At 37.2% G+C, this 16221-nt stretch overlaps 1 protein-coding gene across 1 annotated transcript in view; it reads left to right on the top strand.

Moving 5' to 3' along the window:
• The window catches only part of TBC1D32 (TBC1 domain family member 32), a 54239-nt gene that overhangs the window by 20378 nt on the left and 17640 nt on the right, over positions 1 to 16221 (top strand). Inside the window, exons 19-25 of the mRNA XM_054393021.1 lie at positions 462 to 549; positions 1567 to 1685; positions 2721 to 2837; positions 3878 to 3966; positions 9858 to 9980; positions 11218 to 11326; positions 12126 to 12219. Coding sequence (XP_054248996.1) covers positions 462 to 549; positions 1567 to 1685; positions 2721 to 2837; positions 3878 to 3966; positions 9858 to 9980; positions 11218 to 11326; positions 12126 to 12219 — 739 coding nt within the window. The remainder of the gene's footprint in view (positions 1 to 461; positions 550 to 1566; positions 1686 to 2720; positions 2838 to 3877; positions 3967 to 9857; positions 9981 to 11217; positions 11327 to 12125; positions 12220 to 16221) is intronic.

Below are 16221 nucleotides of genomic sequence, written 5' to 3' on the forward strand. Positions count from 1 at the left end.
CATATGTTTATTTTTTTCCTGACTTCTTACTGTAGAATTTCAAATGACAGAAATTTTTTTTTTCTTTATGTGCAGTCTTTTCTTAGCCACATTGGTAGGTGGTGTTGAGATGTAGATATGTAGTCAATACTTGAAATGCAACCAAAAATTGGACAACATGCATTTTTAGAAGAAAAATAATAATGTTACATACATCCTACTGAATGTGTGCAAAAAAGCATTACAGTTATTCTTTGCTGATCTTACATGTCTCAACTGTAGCATTTAAATCTGATAAACTACTTCCTAAAGATGTTTGGTTTAGAATCTAACCCTGGTAAGTCTTGTAGAGGACAATCTTCATGAACTGTTCAAGTCTAACACAGTAGATTAAATCATGTAAACAATTGTAGGAAGGATGAAGATCATTTGAGAGTTTTGTGCCCTCTGAATAACTGTGCTTTTCTGCCTGTTACTAACAGACAGATGAATATGAAGAGTTTGGTAGCAGAGCAATTGTCACACAAATGGCAACAACACCAGCAGGTGCAGTAGCTCTTCAGAGTTCAGGTCAGTTGAAGAGTGATGTTGTTATGAACAGTTCCATGCTGTACTCTTGCATAGTAGAGAAAGACAGTGAGAAAGATGTCAGAAAAGATGAAATAATGGGAATAATTGCACAATATTAGCAAAGACTACTTGAATGCATGTGGTTTTCTTCCTGATAGAAGTGTATGCTTTCCAATTTTTTAAGTCATTTAGTCATCTGGATGCAGGTTGAGGTTTGTTGGGTTTTTTTTTGTTTGTTTGCTTGTTTGGTTTTATGTTTCTTTTCTTAAGTTATGAAGAATCATTGCTTCATTAGTTTAGATTTCCATCCTTGTGCAAAGCATTTGACACTGTCCCCCACAACATCCTGCTCTCCAAATTTGAAAGACATTGATTTGATGGGTGGACCACTCAGTGGATAAGGAATGGGCTTGATGATGGCTCAGAGTCAATGGCTTGTTGTCTAAGTGGAGACCAGTGATGAGTGGTGTTCCTTCAGGGGCTGGTACTGGGGCTGATGCCTGGAGCTTTTTTCAGGGCATGGACTGTGGGATTGAGGCACCCTCAGCAAGTCTGCTGACAACACCAGGCTTTGTGGTGTAGCTGACACTCTGGAGGGAAGGCATGTGTCACCCAGAGGCACCTTGACAGGCTGGAGAGCTGGGCCCAACACCAACCTCATCAAGTTCAGCAAAGCCAAGTGGAACATCCAGCACAGGGGTCAGGGCAGTGCCAGGCACAAATCCAGGCTGGGTAGAGAATGGAAGATACATAAATATCATCATACTCTGGAATAACAGTCTTTGCAAACTCTTGCTGTAAATTTTACTTTGCATATGAGCAAACCACAGGAGAGGGGCAGTTTGACTAAAGGATTGAGAATAGCAAGGAGAGCGACCCTCAGATAGTCTGCCTTGTGAAGTTTTAGTCCATGGTGTAGACAATCTTTAGAGTTAGGGTTGTGGAGTGAAATATTTAATAGGCAAAACATTTTTCTGGTATTCTTGTCACTCTTATTAGAACAAAAATTTGTTTTAGGTTTTATAAAGGCACTTGTAACTGAATTATGGGCTCTTCTGGAATGTGGCAAGGATGATTTGAGGATATCACAACCTAAATCTACTCCAGTTGACCCTATTGACCAAAGCTGTCAGAAGGTGAGAAACTATTTAATCTTCTGTATTGGGATGGGAAAAACAGCGCTGTATTTCAGATAGGATGATACCTATCTTTCTGCAGATTTTTATTGCAGCTATACTTGCTTCTTGGAATACAGGTCAAAGTTAGCATAATACACTAGTTAAATGATGACTGCTTGAAATGATTCTTGTGCTGCATGGCAGGTCACAATGCCAAGGATCCACCAAAGTCAACTGAAAATGATAAATAACAATCATGACAAAAAAATGAGGCTTAAAATACTGGTCATCAGATCATGTCTCTGATTACTGTAGTAAGATCAGAGAGAAGGACATGTTTTAGACTATGCTGTGTCTCTAGATTTTAGAATTATGTGACAATGAAAACATTATTTTCAAGATTGTTTGCACAATTTGCTGGCTTATGCATATTTTACAGACATCAGTCCCCATTTTGGTCATACAGACACCTGCCAGGCTTTGCAGTCTTATTTTGGGCAGCTTGATTTATGTCAAGTTCAACCTATGAAGAGTGATAGGAACAAACTTATACGGACCTGCTGGAGCGGGTCCAGAGGAGGGCCATGAAAATGATCAGAGGGCCTCTCCTACAAGGACAGGCTGAGGGAGCTGGGATTGTTCAGCCTGGAGAAAAGAAGGCTTCAGGGAGACCTAATAGCAACCTTCCAGTACCTGAAGGTGGCCTACAAGAAAGCTGCAGAGGGACTGATTGCACAGTAATAGGATGAGGGGCAATGGTTTGGAATTAGAGATGATGAGATTTAGATTGGATGTTAGGAGCAAGTTCTTTACCATGAGGGTGGGGAAACACTGGAACAGGTTGCCCAGGCAGGTGGTTCAGGCCCTATCCCTGGAGGTATTCAAGGTCAGGCTTGATGAGGCTCTGAGCAACCTGATCTAGTGGAGGATGTCCCTGCTCACTGCAGGAGGTCCCTTCCAACACAAACCATTCTGTAATTCTATAATTATTAATTCTTGATTTTTATTTAACTGATTAACATTCCCTTTTATCTCCTCTTTTCTTTCTCCTAGTCTTTTCTCTCTCTGATAAACTTGCTTACTTACCCTGCAGTTGTTGAGCTCCTGAGTAACCAAGATATACCAAATAAACCAACATATTCACTCCGTGAAGTACCTACAGATACTGTTGTAAGTATGCTTTTATTTTGAAAGAAAAGAAATGAAAAAATAGGAAGGCATTTTTCCTGAGGAAAGATTACTTCAACAATAGAAGTTTTTTCTTCTTACTGAATGATTTTAAATGTTTCTGCATTTTGTATTATAGACAGCATGAGGGCAGTATATGCACATATCACTTCATGTTAACCTAAATTTTCATTTTGAAATCTAGAAGATAATGTAAAATTTGATACCTAATTTAAAGATTAGCTTTCCTGGCTTGTCTTAGAATTGTGTTTTTCCATGGGAAAATAAGTGACATACATAAAGACCTCTGTGTATGCATGGAGTTACATACTGGAAAATGCTGGGGAAAATTTATACTTGTATTACCTGTGGATATAAACAAAAATAAAAATAGTAAAAAAGAACTAAGCCAGACCAACAACCCCTCCCAAAACCTCAGCACAGATGGTTCACACAGAAAAAAATCCCTGATTAAGACATATTTTAGTCCTAAGTAAAATAATGTGACCGTGTCTGTATTTAATATTTTTATTAGTTCATCCAATTGCAGTCCATGAATTTTGTGGGGTTTTTTTCTCATCTACAAAGCACAAGCAAATTTAATCTGTGACCTTGAGGGGCACTTATTTTTTTTTTTAATTGTTCTTTCTAATGAGCTAATGAATTCTTGTTTTAAGTGGTTGGTTGGTTTGTTTGTCTTTTAGCATAAGCTTTGGATTGGAATTAGATGACCTTTAAGGTCCCTTCCAACCTAAACCCTAATGGTAAAGAGCTTGTTCCTACCACCCAACCTAAATCTGCTCTTCTCTAATTTCAAACCATTGCCCCTCATCCTATCACTGCAGGCCTTTGTAAACAGTCCCTGACCAGCATTCTTGTACACTCCCCTTTCAGTGGAAGGCCACTGTTAGGTCTTCTTACAGAAATAAGATCAATGTGTGTTTTAATAATAGGCTTCATTTTTTAGTAAACATCCCTGTGAAAATATGTACATAATATATAAAATCATACATGATTTTTTTCCATTTGTGTTCTTTTGGCAGGATATCATTGACAGGCTTATAATTTTGAATTCAGATGCTAAAATTCATTCTTTATTCAATTATGAACAATCACATACCTTTGGTCTGAGGTAAGATGCCTGCTTTTTATTCTGTGATCACATTAAATAGGATATAACATGCTTGGTTGTGTTGCTTCTGCTAAGATAAGTGTGTTAGGTTTTGTTGTGCACAAAGGTGAAATTCCTTCTTTTTTTTTAACCTAAGAAGATTAAATGGAAAATGGCCTACAAAATAAGAATACTGATGAATCTAATCTCTTTACCTAGAAATGGATATGTTGTAATATGATAAGCAGTAATAGAAATTGCATGTTGTTGTTTAGGCTGCTTGATTGAAAAGAGCATGTGGTACATCTGTTGTAATGCACAAACCAAAAATCATGTATCTAGTTTCCCATTAAAATGATTTTTTAAAGTAGTGGCTTAATTATCATCACATTCATTTCCAACATTGAATACATTAATCCTTGTACTCACATTTTTCTTCCTAACATATTTTGTGAAATTGGAATAAAAGATCTGCTGAACTGTGCTTCATAGTATTGAGAACTGATAACCTTGGTTGGGCAAGGTACAGCCCAATTAAGTACTGCAACGATAGCTTTCTGCAGCTGTATTTGTGCTTTGTTATCAACAGTAAGATTATTTGATACTATATATGAATAACCATAAGATAGAGTGTAATTTGTTGATAAGGATGAGCATGGAGGATGGTGGCAGAATTTGGAGTTGGGAAGTACATGATTTTGTCTTACAAATCATAAGCTGGAAGTGCTGTTTTGGAGGAAATTACTAGTGGAGAGAAATGAGAGGTCCAAAGATGAAATTTGAGAAATAAGATATTAATTTTCATTTAGTATTATACTGACTCCATAGAAAGCTTGACAGAATGTTCTTCCCATTGATTTAATTAGGGAAAAGGGAAAGTGAGATGTTTTGCAGTTTAAAATAATAACTTTTTAGATTGTGTTCTACGTTTCTAAATTAAAGACCAGATTTCTTCTAGAATGATACTTAGATCCTCTGTAAGGTATTGGGAGAATATGAGTTACTCAGTCTGATTTGTATCATAAATATTTTGACATTAAGTCACATTTTTTTGTCATAAAATATCATGGTGAGTGGGTTATTTTTCTCATAATACTCATTTTTTTTACTCAATGGGTGCAGAAGGTGATAAAAATTCATTTCTTTTAGTGTACAAGACTAGTAAGAGAAAGATTTAGGAAAGAGAATTTAAATGGCTTATACTATATTGCCATCAAAATCAATCAGCATCTGGAAATTTGCCTCAAAGCAGTATGTGTTAGTTTAAATTTGATGTAGTGCACTCCAGGGAAATCCAGGTAAATGAATTAAATCCTGCAGGAGCTGGGAGACGATGTGATAGGCAAGTGACAACTTTGTGGGTTTAGGAAACATAGTTAATAACCACCTGTGCACTCTTTTCTATTGTGTTTCCACCTGCATTGTAAACACACCCTCTTATATCTAACTGCATGTTAATAATGAGCATATGCAATAATTTATTCCCTTAATTGTACTTACATTATGCTTATTGTTAATTAAGAGAAAGTGTTATTTCAATGATTGCAACACAATAGAAGGGCACTAATTATCTTGTTTTCTAAAAGCAGAAGATATGAATCCTGATCATTCTTCTTCCTCAGGTCAACATTCTGTTTAGATTTATGCCCTCTCTATTAAAAAGCATTATGAGTAGCAGAAGCTTTTTGAAAATGCTTGTATATAATCCTTTAAAATCTCCTTTTTATAAACTGAAGTAAGGCAGATCTTTGTTTTAATTATAGTGTAATGGCGCTGATGAATCTTTTTGATCACTAACATTTCAACGGCTGGCTGGCACATTTACTCTTGTAACAACATTTATGATGCTGTTGGCTGGATGTGCCAAAGAAACCCTTATCATGCCACATTCTGTGGCACTGAACATCCTTGTGAGTGGAAGAAAGCCATGTTCATAGAGATTGCCCTCTTGAAGGGCTATGGTGAGAGAGGAGGAACTGAGCCTAACAGTATCTATTTCTTTTGAGTCCACCAGATTTGAATTCTTTGATGGAAGATGGAGGACCATGTTGTCCTACAGTTACTTTCAACCAAGCCATTTTAAATTAAATAAGGAGAACTGATTGAGTTAGAAAATGGGTCATTAGTTTATTACTATTTTGTTGAGTGAGTTTTCTGTTTAGTAAGTAATATGCAGTTGGGGGTTGGACTTGATGATATCTGGAGGTCCCTCCCAACCTCTAGTGTTCTGTGATTTGGAAATGTGTCTCTTCCTGCCAACTATGCATGCTGAGTGTGTGTGTGAGAAAAGACCTCTGCAGTAGTGCTCTCTGGGTAATGCACATGTCCTGTAAATCTTTTGCCTCTGATGTTTTTTCACCATAAAAGCAGTTAGGTATTGGAATAATCTCCCAGGAGAAGTAGAGGGTTCCCCTGCATTGGTCAGTTTTAAGACTCAGCTTGACAGGGTCTGGGCCATCTCATTTAAACTACACTATCACCTAGAAAGGTTGGACCAGATAGTCTTCGGGGTCCCTTCCAACCTGGCATTCTGTGATTCTGCTTAATAATCCAAAGATAAAATTGAAGACAGAATCTCTGTTAGTAGTGATGGGGATTTGCAAAAAGATTATGTTGGCAGGCTTTCATATCATCATTCAGGTTTTTTTTTTTACTTTATATGTTAATAAAAGTTTGTTAGGTTTATTAATCTGAAGCAATTCGTAATTAATAGAGTATCAGTGATAGGATTATGTTACTCATTCGTTGACAGTGTTTTTCTTCTTTACTTCACTGAGGGAAATTAAAACCCTTCACTTGCTGCAAGCCACTTCACTTCTGAGTGCTCTAGGCTGGCAAGCAATGCTCATGAAAAGCATTTTTGTTTAGCTAGGGAAACTCTTTTACCATTAGCAATCACATTACGTGCCATTTATAAGTACATCGGGTAGCTGAGGTGCTGTAGGTGCTCTTTTGAAAGCCTTTTCATGTGCTAAACATCGTAAGGAGTACATCAGTCCCTGAGATTTGTTAACTGGCAGAAACATAACTGCCCTTAGATAGTAGATTTCCAGTTCCCCAAGCATCAGGGATGTAAGTCAGGGTATTAATAAATACTCTGTCCAAAAGATCTCATGTTTTTCAATACCTCTGAGTGCTGACTTCAGTGGGACTTCTTTAGAAAGACCACATGCAGAGGCCTGTTCTCACTGCTTGTTACTAATGCCCTCAGCAAAGGCACATGCAAAGCTTTGCAGGCTGAAGCTTCCAAATGTCCTTTGGGTTTCTTTGTGTTTTCTTGTGTTTTAACACTACATAGATTTGGGGTTCTTTTTGGGGTGGTTTTTTTTTGGTTTTTTTTTTTTTTTTTGCTAGCCACTTGCCCTTGTCTACCAGTCTGGCATACCTGACAGTAATTGCCACTTACTGTTTGGATCAGTGATCTGTTCGGAGCTCAGGCATAAAGAAGAATAAATCGTATCAGTAACATAAGTTCTGATGTTGAATGTTTTGAGGTTGTCCCCCATGAGGATGAGGCTGCAATCACTTAATGAAAATTAAAAACTCCATCAATGTAGTCAAGCATGCTTACAAATATGCACACTATGAAATATGACTTGTGTAGTTGGGAACTTTAGTCTATACATTTATGATTTTGGAAGATAAAGCAATGGAATATTATTTTTAACCAATGTCTGTACTTCAGTGATGGCATTTTTAAATGGATTTTTCCACAGAAAGGAGAACTTCATTTGAATGCCCCAGCAGAGGCTGCTGATGTTAGATTACATGTATTTTTTTACTTATCCTATCAGTATCCCTTCTATCTAGTTTTACTTACTTATAGTTTGTTTTATTTTTATGCTTTGCCTTGTGCACTGGAGAAGATATTCTAAGCATTCTCAGCTATTAGTCTTCTCCCAAGTGATTTTTAACTGCTGGAAGCAGGTTCTTTGCTATTAAAAGTAATCATACTTAGCAGAAGAACTGCTGTGAAGAAGCTTCATAAAGATTCCAGTGCTTCTTTCATGAATTTTTCTTCTGCATAATAATAAAAAAATTCTAGTTGAACCATTGTTTCTTCCTCTGCAACTTACAAAAGTATTGAGAAAATGTAGGAAATAGTTAAATGGCTAGCAGATCGAGAGGTGATTCTTCCCCTTCATTCTGCTCATGTGACACCCCCTCCTCAAATCCTGTGTCCAGTTCTGGTGTCCCCATGATAAGAAGGTGTCCAGGGGAGGGCCACAAAGATGTTGCAAGGGCTGGAACAGCTCTGCTATGATAGGCTGAGGGAGCTGGGGTTGTTCAGCCTGCAGAAAAGAAGACTCTGGGGGAACTTCAGTACTTGAAAGGATCCTACAGGAAGGCTGGAGAGGGACTTTTCATAAAGGTGTCTAGCAGCAGGACAAGGAGGAGCGGTTTTAAGCTGAGAGAGTATAGGTTTAGACTGGATCTTAAGAAGAAGCTCTTCAGTACGAGGGTGGTGAGACTCTGAAATAATAGGCTGCCCATGGAGGTTGTGGATGCCTCCTCCCTGGGGGTGTTCAGGGCCAGGCTGGATGAGGCCTTGAGCACCTGAGTCTGATTGATAGGCATCCCTGCTCATGGCAGGGAGGTTGGAGTAGATGATCTCTGAGGTCTCTTCCATCCTAAGCCATTCTATAATTCTATGAATAAATAAAACTTGAAGAGGACTGAAACTGAGCAGATGAAGTTGTATCAGAAAAAGAACCAAAACCAGAAACAAAACACCAACCAAAAATCCCCAAAGAAAACAAACAAACAGGAAGAAAAAGGAAAAAGACATTTTATCTTGACTATTTAATCCCTGGCCACAATTATGTGAATTCATAGGTGTCAAATTATCCAGAGAATGGCTTGAGAATTTGCTGTTGGCAGTAGAAGCATATTGGGAATTACATGGAAGAAAATAAGCATTGACTAACAGACTACAAATTTCAACCAATATTATTCTTCAGTTCATATCAAGTCTTGTGTGCATGCAAAATACAATGCTAATCAGGTTTAATTTATGTTGTGTTTTATGACTGTGATAAAACAGACCATAAAAATAGCAAAAAGAATGTTTAGTCATACTCTTTTCCTTCGCCATGAAGCTTTCAATGAAGTTATTCTGTTGTTGTGTGAGGGTGAATAGATTAGTTAGGGGGGAGAAGTAAAAACTAATCTGATTTGGGTTCACTATGTCTGATTTACATGACATATATTGGAGTACATTTACTGTTAGTTTGTCCTGAAGTCAGTAATGACAATTGTATGTAATGTGCTGCCATGTGCTTTGGTGATTATTAGTTTAAATTACCATTGGTTTATGTTTCTCTGAAATACAAAATAAAAGAACCCCCACGGCAGATTTGGTTTTGTTGCATGTCAAATCTTTTGTTAGAGCTTTGAATTGTGTTAAATTTGATTATACAGAAATATTTTAAAGCTTATTTTCTAAAGGAAAGACATAATTTCATCTCTCTCTTTCCCCCTCTTCAGACAACCTGACTCTTGGGTTGCCTTACCAGCCTATTCTTATACAATTTCTTCACATTTCACATGGATTGTGACTGTTGTTATTCTGTGATACAAACCTAAAAGCAGACTGAGCTGACCAGTGATTTTTTTTTTTTCTCTTGGTTATTCAGTACACACAAAAAAATCTGTTGAGAACCATTTTCTGTTTGCTCAAGGATGTGCCACTTGAGTGGCTGAAAAGGATTTTTATTAAAAGAGTGTTCCTGACCCAATTCTGTCTGGGTATTTTTCAGACACTTCAAGGGTTTGGGGTTTTCTGTTCCATTGTGGGTTTGTTTTGTTTTCTTTTCCATTTTGAGATCTCATAAACATGTTCAGCTTTGTCTTTACTCTGCATTGCTGGAGTCCTGACTGATGTGCTAGCATTTCCATGTGTCCTTTTGCAGGTTGTTAAATGTGCTGTGCTGTGAGCTCAATACCCTTTTACTCTTGGAGACTCAGTATAAAGTGTCACAAGCTCTACTAACTGCTCAGGAGGAAAATGTCACAGAAACTTCAGAAGAACCAGGGTAAGAAATGACTGATGGAAGCTTTATTTTAACTCTAAAACTTTTCTCCTGAGATCAAAACCAGGAACATATTACTGGCTTGAAACATACAAATACTCTCTCTGATGATGGCTTCTGATGTGCAGAAGTTTACTTACATGCAGGTTTTTAATCAATCTTAAGTTATGAAAAGATACAAAAGTCTTGCTCTTTCTTCTATGTCCACCTCAAAAGTCGTGATAAATAAAACCCCAAATACTTAGTTTTATTTTTTTTCCTGGTTTTGGTATTCATCTTAGTTCTTAAGTGGACAAAATTTGTAGATGTCAATGTGCCTGTTAACTGGTATTTTATATTCTTTTATGTATATAATCTGATATTAAGGTATTGTTTTAATGTTTATGAATTGGGAATCATCAATACTTTGCTTTTAAAAAATATTTGTAGCTTAGTTGATTCTCCAACTTCCATGACTTTCCATTCCTGATTTTTAAATGAAATTGTTCAATGCATTCTACAGGAGAACTGTATTTTTAACATAGAAGTGGACAGTCAGTCACAGACATTTTTGTCCTTTCTCTCAGCATGCTGAATTTAAGAACTTTCCTCTTATTGTTTCCTATATGGGACCAGTACAGAGTTCAAGTTCAAGAGTATGGATGAAATCTCTCAATGCATAGAGACAATTGTTCCTTACCATTTGAGGATCAAACCTACTATTTCCTTACTAAGGAAAAAGTTTTAAGAGATTTGGTGAATAAATCCTGATTATTTTTTTTTTCATTCCTTTTAAAAGCTTTTATATCATGGACTAGAGAGTGACTTTAGAAATTGGCTGTGTGCTAAGTTACGAATAACTGCATAATTGTGACAGCAGAAATTTGCTGGTAAGCCAAATAAAGACCAAATTTTGATAGTCCATTAACTGTCTCCCTGCTGAGCGTGTGGACATAAAGCTTTCTTCTCTTTTTCTCTTTTTTTTGCCCAGTAATTGCTCTGATGTTTCCAACCAGCAGTGAGTAGGGATGTACAAAATTAGAATAAAGCTTGAAGACATCTCAAAGGACTTCATGCTTCTATTTATTTCTTTATGCCTACTTGCTTTCCATGTTGTGTTTAACTCCACTATGTCTCTTAATGTATTCTTGGTCTTTAAAGTTTAGTGAGTTAAACAGTTGGTAAATCAAAGCGGTTCTCATATTTGGAGGTTTTTGGGTTTAGTAATTTTATTTTATTTTGGTTTTGTTTTTTCCCTCAGAGATTTCATAGTTGATGGTCTTTCAGTGGAGAGAAACCATGTTCTTGTAAGGATAAATCTCATTGGAGGCCCAAAGGAGAGGATTTTGCCTTCGAGAGTACTAGATAAGGTTAGATCTTAACAGCTTCTCTTCATTAATTGAACAGTTTTGCTGATAATTCAGGAATTGGAAAATTATTTAACAGTCAGAAAATACCAGTCCACCTTTTGCTTTATAAAGGGCTAAAATTAAGAAGTGACACATTGAAAAAATAACCTTGTTCCCACTCTGTGGGGATTGGCATGTGTCTAGGACTTGCACATCCAGATGAAATGCTTATATTGCTCCATTTTAATGTTACTTCTCCTACTAAAAAGTGAATGCAGTTTGTTTTTTTTAAACTTTTTTTTTTAACTTCTATATTTAGTTTTCAATTTTTTACATTTTCTTTTATTTGATATTTTTTCTACTCTTGGGTTTTTATCTGAAGTATCTAAAATCTGGAGCAGTGTTTGTTAAGCAGCTCCTTTAAATGTTCTGCTTCTGACTGGGTATCAGTCTCAAAGGTGACATGCAAGTTACTATCAGCACGACAGAGAGAAGTACATCCATGTGTAAAACTGGAAATGCAGCATTGTGGTTTGTCTTTTATTATTATTAAAATGGCAATTTCCTTTTTGGTTGAGGAAAATAACTGTAAATTCAAAACAGTCCCTCGTGTATCCTGGAAAATATTCTGGCTCAGATGATTTTTTTGGATTTTGTATCCTTTAACTTTTTTTACTAACAGAATTTCTCATTGCAAATTGTAGCAGCAAGCATAATTTTGGTGCATAGGCAGTAATTCTGGGAAGTTTACCTGTGTGTCAATTGAGAAAATGTTATTAATTCTTCTCCTAAATTAATTTATTTATGGTACTGTTTCTAGGGCAGTGATCCATATCCTTGGCCAATGTTTTCATCATTCCCTTTGCCAAAGTGCTATCTAGCAGAACTTCCTAGGAAAGCTGAATTCAAACAAGGTATTTACAATGCATGCAAGCAGTGTAGATGTCAAACAAGCACTGCAGTCTTTTAAAATTCTTTTTTCCTTTCTCCTTGCTGCCCCCTTCCCCCCCCCCCAGATGATAATCTCAGAACTGTTTCAGGATCTTTTTTATTGTTGTCTGCACTTGTAACTAAATAAGTTGGCTTGGTTTTGCTTGTTGGGCTTTGTGCAACTGTCAACCTGCAAAGCTCCATTTAGTAATCTAATTCTTATGCAAACTTCAAGATTAACCTTTTGGCTTGTCTCAGGTGGGTGACTCATGAGATACATTTATATGATCTCTCTAGTAACTGGAGCAAGACCGTGTGGTTAAGCTACAAATTTTTGGTACACTATTTCTGTGATTCAGATCCCTGTGTTTACAAAGGGTTGGTGGTGTGTGAAATAGACAGTGTTGAGGATAGTTGGTTTCCACACTGCACATCCATTTGGAATGTGGGCAGACTGAAGAGTCCTTTGAAGAACTACCTAGGCAAAGCAGTTTAATTCACACAGAGAAACCAGTTTAAGGTTTTAATTTGCACAGACAATGCAAAAGAACATGATGAACATTTTATAGTAATAAATGGTTCTTTGTATTTGTTCATGTTTGCTGTATCCATGAGATGTATTTATTTGAAATGGTTTGTGAATTTTCTTAGCCAGGTACAGGTTTTGAAGTGATAGAAATTCTATATTAACTCCCTTCCCTTCAATCATAATTTTTGGGGCATCATTTCTTGTTATGGCTGAGCATATTTAAACGTTCACTACCATCAGAAGATGAAGATCTTGCTCATTTCCTTCCTCACTTTGTTTAGTCTTTTTATTGCTTTGTTTGTTTTGTTCTCGTGTTTCTTTTTTTTTTTTCTTCCTCTGTACCCTCATCTTCTGTCCACCTCCTTCAGCACTTCTGCCATTTCTTCATTAAAAAAAAAAAAAAAAAAAAATTCAAGTGTCCTGGTTCTGCTGGGGCAGAATCCCAGGACTGCCAATGAGCTGCAGGTGATTAGCAATTAGGAATCATCCAGGGCAGCTGCTCCAACTTGGCTGCAGGTGTAGCCCAGACCGTAAACATCATGCTCAGTATAAAGGGGGAAGTTTGCTGAGGAGAGGAGTATTTTTACTGTGGTTCCTGCTCTTGTTCAGGCTCTTTCTGGCTCTCCTTCATTCTCCTGCTCCCAAGGACTGCCTTCCCTTTGCTGGGCTAAGTATAACTTTGTATACTCTGTATTAACATTGTGTGATGGTTTGAAACTGTCTTTTTAAATTTTTCCTTGCAAAGTTCAAAATGAGAAAGTGAAAGAGTGTAAATAAGTCACTATTGGGTGTAAGAAATCAAAATACTGATTGTTCTAAACACTTCTATTGGATAGATAGAAATGTTTAAGAACTATTACCCAAAACAAAGTAGGCACTCTGTGTTCTGCAGTGGGGGCAGTTGCTGGGCTGTCTGGCTGCTGTTTTCTTCTTTTCTGGCTGAAGATAACACACACTGACCTTGGCAGCTAAGTTAACAACTTTCTCCTTTAACTAACTCTCTGCTTTTGGTCCAGGGTGGTCTGGGGGGGAAGCTCCTGGGCGAGAGGCCCCTGTGGGAAGGTTACCCTTTGGGGGGAAGCAAAGGGAGATCGGTTGAGCTTTTCTGTTGATTGTATATATTTGTAAATGTTGTGAATTTTGTATATTTGTACATATTCATTGCATTTCATCATAGGTTGTAGATTCTGCTTTGTAAATACAGCTTTCATTTGCTTCCAGACTGGGCTAGCCTGGTTATTGTCGGTGGGAGGGAATTTCAGCTCACACTGACACACATTGGTATTGCTTTTCTGTCCCGTTAAATCCATTTTCATTCCAGCCTGTGTGTCTTCTCTCCTTTTCCTGATTCCCTTTCTCTGCTGGGGAGGGGTCATTGGTGATAGAGCAACTGCTGTAGTTTAGCCCTGGACAGGGGCTGAATGTAGAAGTTCCAGCTACGTGGTAGTATTGTTGTGCAAGTTGTTCTTGCCTACTAAGTTGTGAAAGTAAGCTGGCATTTATTTGGTGTCATGAGTTGGGTTTTTTGGAAACAATTTTTATTCGATATTCCCTGGTTTTTGCACTGTGGTGACCTGCTGAAGTGACCATCCATGCTTAGTGACAAGCAGTTAAGTTAGTGGTTTAGCTAGAAGAAAGTAAGATACTGGGAGATGCTACATTATGATAGCAGTTACAGTGTGAAATACATGGTTATGCTTGGTTGCATGGATCATAAGAGAGACATGGACCTGCTGGAGTAGGTCCAGAGGGGGGCCACAAAGAGGATCAGAGAATTGGAGCAGCTCTCTTAAGAAGGTTGAAAAAAATTGGGGCTGTTCAGCCTGGAGAGGAGAAGGCTCAGATCAGATTTGATGTGGCCCTGGGCCTTCTGATCTAGTTGGAGGTGTCCCTGCTGACTGCAAGGGGGTTGGACTAGATAACATGTGAAGGATCCTTTCCAACCCAATGCAATCTATGAATCTTAAACTTATTTATCTGTCATTTGAGTTTAAACATTCTTGTGAGTTGTCTGAGGATCCTGGTGGGGGGAGGGGGGTGGAAATCCATTGGTTATACAGAAACATGTTCTTGTTCTCAGTAGGTTACTTACCTAGCTCTGTTCTGATGACAGAAATGGAAATTGTTCACTTGGCAGTTGCAATAAGTAGGTAGCTCATATTCTGCTGAGAGTATTTACTCTGGGATTTTGTATCTTCTCTAGCCCTTTTGCAGGCTTAGATACATGTATCTTTGTTAGCTGTGTTTTGAAGTTAAGTTCTTTTTTTGTTACAGACTAGGTTTCCAGGGGAACCTTAAAGCAAATACAGGGCTCCTGTAGTCTTCAGTAAAATTTCAGAACAGTCTTTCTTTCCTTATCCAATTGCTGGAGTATCAGTTATGATTTTTAAAGGTTACATGTTTGAACTGTATAATTTTGCATGCATTGATGCTGCTAGACACTAACACATCTACAGTGCAGCCATGGCACAATGTAAAGATCTAATTTTGCAAAACCTGCAGACGAGGATGAATATTAGAGAGGCAGACTGCAAAGAAAAGTACAGGTCAGATCAAGAAGTCAGAAGGAGGCAGCAGAGAGGGATGGGCTATGAGCATGGAGTCCTGCTTTCTTGAAATTGCTGTTTTGTTTGGGTTTGTTTCTGGTTTTGTTGGGGTTTTTTTAGTAGTTTTGTTTTCTTCAGAGGAATCAAAATTTGACCCTGATCTCTGTGAAGCTGACCAATTAAATCTCAGCTTGTAGTCTCTGATCCTCATCTGCCAAACTGAATTACTGCAACCCTTCAGGGAGTAAAATAACTATTTAACTTGTAGAGCAGTTTTAAGCTTTCCTTCAACCTTCACCTGTTACAGAAATAGCAGAAAGGGCACAGAAAGAACTAGAAATGCTACTGGTAATACTGTGAGAGTAAATCCTTCTTCACATTAAATTTTCATGCTCACCTACGCTGTGCAGTGCAAGTTATTTGGAAAGATGCTCACTGAGGATTTAGTTATTTGAGAATGACAAAGGAATTTCATGTTACCTAATTTGGAATAATTATTAATTATAATAATTAAGTTACTGTAATCATTTTTTGAAATGCTATGTATCATATAGTAAATTCTAGTGTCAGGGATACAATTTGCTGATTATAAATCATTAAGGTCTTTAAACTTGATTGAAATAAATTATATGCAATATCATAATTCTGTTGAAAATACTCTAATCATCTTAAAAGTATAAGATAATTTGAAAATCGTATTTTGTTTGTGGAAACAATTAAGTTTTATTGGAAAACTCAATACTGAAATACACTTAAAAAAAAATGAAGCTAACAGCAGCTATTCTAAATAGCTGTAGACTGGCATAAAGAGTTGCACAATCACAGTATGCTAGCTTGAATCTTTAATCAGAAGTATTTTAATGACACAATTTCTGTAGTGTTTTTTTTCCCCAGAAAATGTAAAAACAGAG

This window comes from Indicator indicator, chromosome 27 (genome assembly GCF_027791375.1).
Source record: "Indicator indicator isolate 239-I01 chromosome 27, UM_Iind_1.1, whole genome shotgun sequence".
Lineage (NCBI taxonomy): Eukaryota > Metazoa > Chordata > Aves > Piciformes > Indicatoridae > Indicator > Indicator indicator.